Source organism: Mandrillus leucophaeus, unplaced genomic scaffold (genome assembly GCF_000951045.1).
Source record: "Mandrillus leucophaeus isolate KB7577 unplaced genomic scaffold, Mleu.le_1.0 Scaffold1296, whole genome shotgun sequence".
Taxonomy (NCBI): Eukaryota; Metazoa; Chordata; class Mammalia; order Primates; family Cercopithecidae; genus Mandrillus; species Mandrillus leucophaeus.
Genome location: NW_012101250.1, coordinates 751,974 through 755,788, shown reverse-complemented (window position 1 = coordinate 755,788; position 3,815 = coordinate 751,974). Strand labels below are relative to the sequence as shown.

Below are 3,815 nucleotides of genomic sequence, written 5' to 3'. Positions count from 1 at the left end.
ATAAAATTTTTTAAACACTGTAGAGATATTAATTTTAATACAAGTCATTCAGCAAAGATAAGCTTCAGTACAAATGAAAGTAGGATAGTCCAGTTGGGACAGTTGTCAAACAATGCTTGGACAAATGACGAACTTGAAATCTTAACTTACATCCCCAAAACAGACAGATTAAGACTGTTTAATATTCCTTGAATATACTGAACTGTGTGGCATCATTAAGAAGGAAATGCCAAAATAGTAGAATACACTATTCTGTGAAAAACAAACCCTAGAACTTTCAGGTCTGGGAAACTGTTGGCAGCTTTGCCAGCCACAGCTCAGGAGGGAGGCTGCAGCAAACAGCAACAGAGGGAATGAACAGGATGGCTCATTCGCGCCTATGATGGGCAGTTCAAGGTGAGATAGAAACTATGATTATAACGACATGAAGATGAAGATGATGAATACAAGAACATAAAGCACTTCAAACAATACAACTCCCCCGCCCCCAACCTAAAAATCCTAAAACTTTGTCAACCTTATTTACAAACCAAAAACTGAAGAGAGAAAATCTAAGTAGAGAGAAAGAATGGAAATGCTGCCCTCAGAGAGGTATGGGAGAATTTTAGGATCCAGGGAATAGCACATCTGTCTCAGGCGCCATGGAAGAGAGTCGGGGTGTTCAGGGCAAGGCACTCAACCCCAAGTTGTTCCAGGGTCAACATCTGTACTTAACCCAAGCCATGCCTTCATGGCACCCAAGCCAGGCAGCTGTCTGCCAGGCTGAATCAGAGAGAGGAAAGGAATCCGTGTCATTTGCAGTTCAGAAGACAGGCTGATCTTTTTAAGGGCATTTTATAAAGTTTGTTTCTTTAGTGGTCAAACACTTCCATTCTAATACAGCTCCATTTGTCAAAGTCTTGGCAAGATTATTCATTGCAGATTAGTTCAGGAAAAATTCCGAAGTAACCATAGAATCCAGAAAAGGGAGGTTTCCTTTCAAGCAACAGAAAACAAAGATTCACAAATAAATGTGTTCATTATTGCCTGAGATATTGAGAACAGAAGAATCAGAACTCAGGCCAGGATTTAAAAGTGAAATTTCCTTTCCAACATAAAAATAATTCCTCATTTCCCAATTTTAATTAACAACTCTAAAGGTGGATCTAATCCTTTTTACTCTTCTAACCTCTTCAGCAGGTTCTGGATTCCCTGCTTGATCTCCTTGGTTCTCATACCATAAACAATGGGGTTCAGAGCTGGGGGGATGAGGTGGTGCAGGATATTGAGCAGGATGGGGACATCCGGAGGAATTGTCTTCCTGGCCAGGTTAGTGATGACCAGAACCAGCAGGACTGTGCTGAAGAAGAAGATGAGGATGAAGTGGGAACCACACGTGCTCAAGGCCTTGGCCACAGCACCCTCGGCCTTGATCCTCAGCACAACTTTCAATATAAAAGAATAGGAGATAATAATAAGGATAAGGTCAGAGCCCAACAGAGTCCAGCCTGCCACAAACTGGTAGAGCTGATTGAAAGTGATGTCATCACAAGAGAGTTTGGACACAGACAGGTTAGTGCAGATGCAGTTCTTGATTATGTTTCCCACACAGTATCTGAGCCTGGCAGAAAGCATGGGAACAGGAAGAGAAACAAAGGCATTCCGGGCTATAACAAAGACCACAGCCCTAGCCACAAACTGGTCAGTGATGATAGATGGGTATCTCAGTGGATGGCAGATGGCCACATAATGGTCATAGGCCATGACCATGAATGTGCAGGACTCCATGGTCAAAAAACTGTTCATGATGAACATCTGGAGGAAGCAGGCTGGAAAGCTGATTGACCTGAGGTCAAACCAGAAGATGGCCAGGACCTTGGGGATGACAGTGAGGCAGAGCACGATGTCCAGCAGGGAGAAGAGGCTGAGCAGGTAGTACAGGGGCTGGTGCAGAGAGGACTCCAGCTGGATGGTGATCAGGAGGGTGGTGTTAGTCCCCATGGCCAGGAGGAAGAGAAGGCTGAGGGGCAAGGACAGCCAGTGCTGCCAACTCTGGAAGTCGGGGAAGCAGATGAGGAGGAATTCAGAGACTGGAGCAGCGGAGTCATTGCTGGGTGATGCCATGTAAAGTTTCCTGATCAATCTGGAGACCCAGGGTACCTTAAAATGTAGGAGAGAAGTACAGAAACATAAAAAGTATGTGTTCTAAACATAGTAGAGTGTGGGTTTCCACTGAGGCCCTGTATCTGTCCCAATAAAGTTTTTAAAATCACTGTCTTCATCTTCCCTTATATTTAACCAAGTATGTATCATATGTTTTATATTCTTAATCTTAATTAATCATATGTTTTATATTCTTAATTCTTAATCAGCCACAAAGTTTTATATTCTTTATCTCATTTCATCCTTTTAAAAAATACTAAGGAGTAATTAATATTGTTATCTTAATGTTACAGGTAACAAAATAGAGATAAAGGAAAATTGTAAGAAGAATCTTCTACCACCACACAGTTTAAAAACCAGCAATCACAAGTATCATCTATTGTCATGCATTTATATGATTTCAGTACACTTTACTAATTTTTACTTTACAATGATTTTCATTCATTCATTCATACATTTCCCAACCCACTTATTCCAGTTCAGGGTTACAGGTGGTCCAAGCTTATCCCGGCAGCTTTGGGTTGGTTCCCAAAAGCTCAGGGAACCAGAACGCCATTGCATTACAGGGAGCACTCACACACACAACCATTCAGTCACACTGGGACAATTTAGACTTCAGCTGTACATCACTGGGATGTAGAAGGAAACTATTTGGGTCCCTGGAAAAAGTCCAGTCTGACATGGAGAGAATATGCAAACACCACACAGACAGCGGCCCCCGCCGGAAACCCATTTTTTTTCTTATCAATGTTATAATGACACAACGTTGTGTGAAATGACATTACATGAGGACCTGCTCTCATCAAATGAGCTGAAGTTCACCAAAGATGGAATAGAAGTCAGGGAGTGAGTTTTAGGCAAGTAAATTTATACAGGAATCCACTTACCTGGTAAGTAAAATTACCTGTTCTTCCTTGTGACCAGGATCCAATTATCCTTAGCATATGTAATTTACATTCTGTAAACTCATCTACTTTGATTATAGCTGTTTCTTTTGTGGGGTATCATTTGTTTTCCCTGACTACTAAGCAAAGAGAAAGAGTCCAGGTACTAAGAAGAGTAACAGCAATGACTGTCACAGCCAAAGAGATCGAAAGTAGCCAGGGAGTCATGGCAGGATAAGAGAGGGAGCCTAGCTTTGGAAGGCCAAGGCAGGCAGATCATGAGGTCAGGGGTTCAAGACCAGCCTGGCCAACATCGTGAAACCCTGTCTCTACTAAAAATACAGAAATTAGCTGGGTGTGGTGGTGCATGCCTGTAATCCTAGCTACTTGGGAGGCTGAGGCAGAATTGCTTGAACCAGACCCGGTGGGTGGAGGTTGCAGTGAGCCCACTGTACTCCAGCCCAGAGACAGAGCGAGGCTCCGTCTCAAAAAAAGAGAAAAAAGAAAAACGAGAGGGAGCCTAGGAAGCATGTAATCAGCATAGCTACAATGACTGATCTTTCACCCCTGTCCCATTTGATAGGTCTTCTCTAAGAGGATTGAGGTGTCCATGAGAAGATATTAGAAGACTCTAGCTGCCAGAGAAGATAATGGAAGTATTTATTTAATCCAAGAACTTTCACCTTGAATATTCCAGATTTTCTAAACATAAATTATACAATATATATTTTTAAAAATCTACCCATTGTAGGGCTTTGAAACAAACCAAGAATTCAGGAGTTAAAACTG

At 42.1% G+C, this 3,815-nt stretch overlaps 1 protein-coding gene across 1 annotated transcript; it reads right to left on the bottom strand.

Annotated features, from left to right (window-relative positions):
- Positions 1-1,109: 1,109 nt before the first annotated feature.
- On the bottom strand, positions 1,110-2,289 carry LOC105533923 (olfactory receptor 56A4). The gene has a single exon (XM_011972529.1). The coding sequence runs from the start codon at positions 2,101-2,103 to the stop codon at positions 1,156-1,158; it is 948 nt and encodes a 315-aa protein (XP_011827919.1). The 5' UTR covers positions 2,104-2,289; the 3' UTR covers positions 1,110-1,155.
- Positions 2,290-3,815: the final 1,526 nt, after the last annotated feature.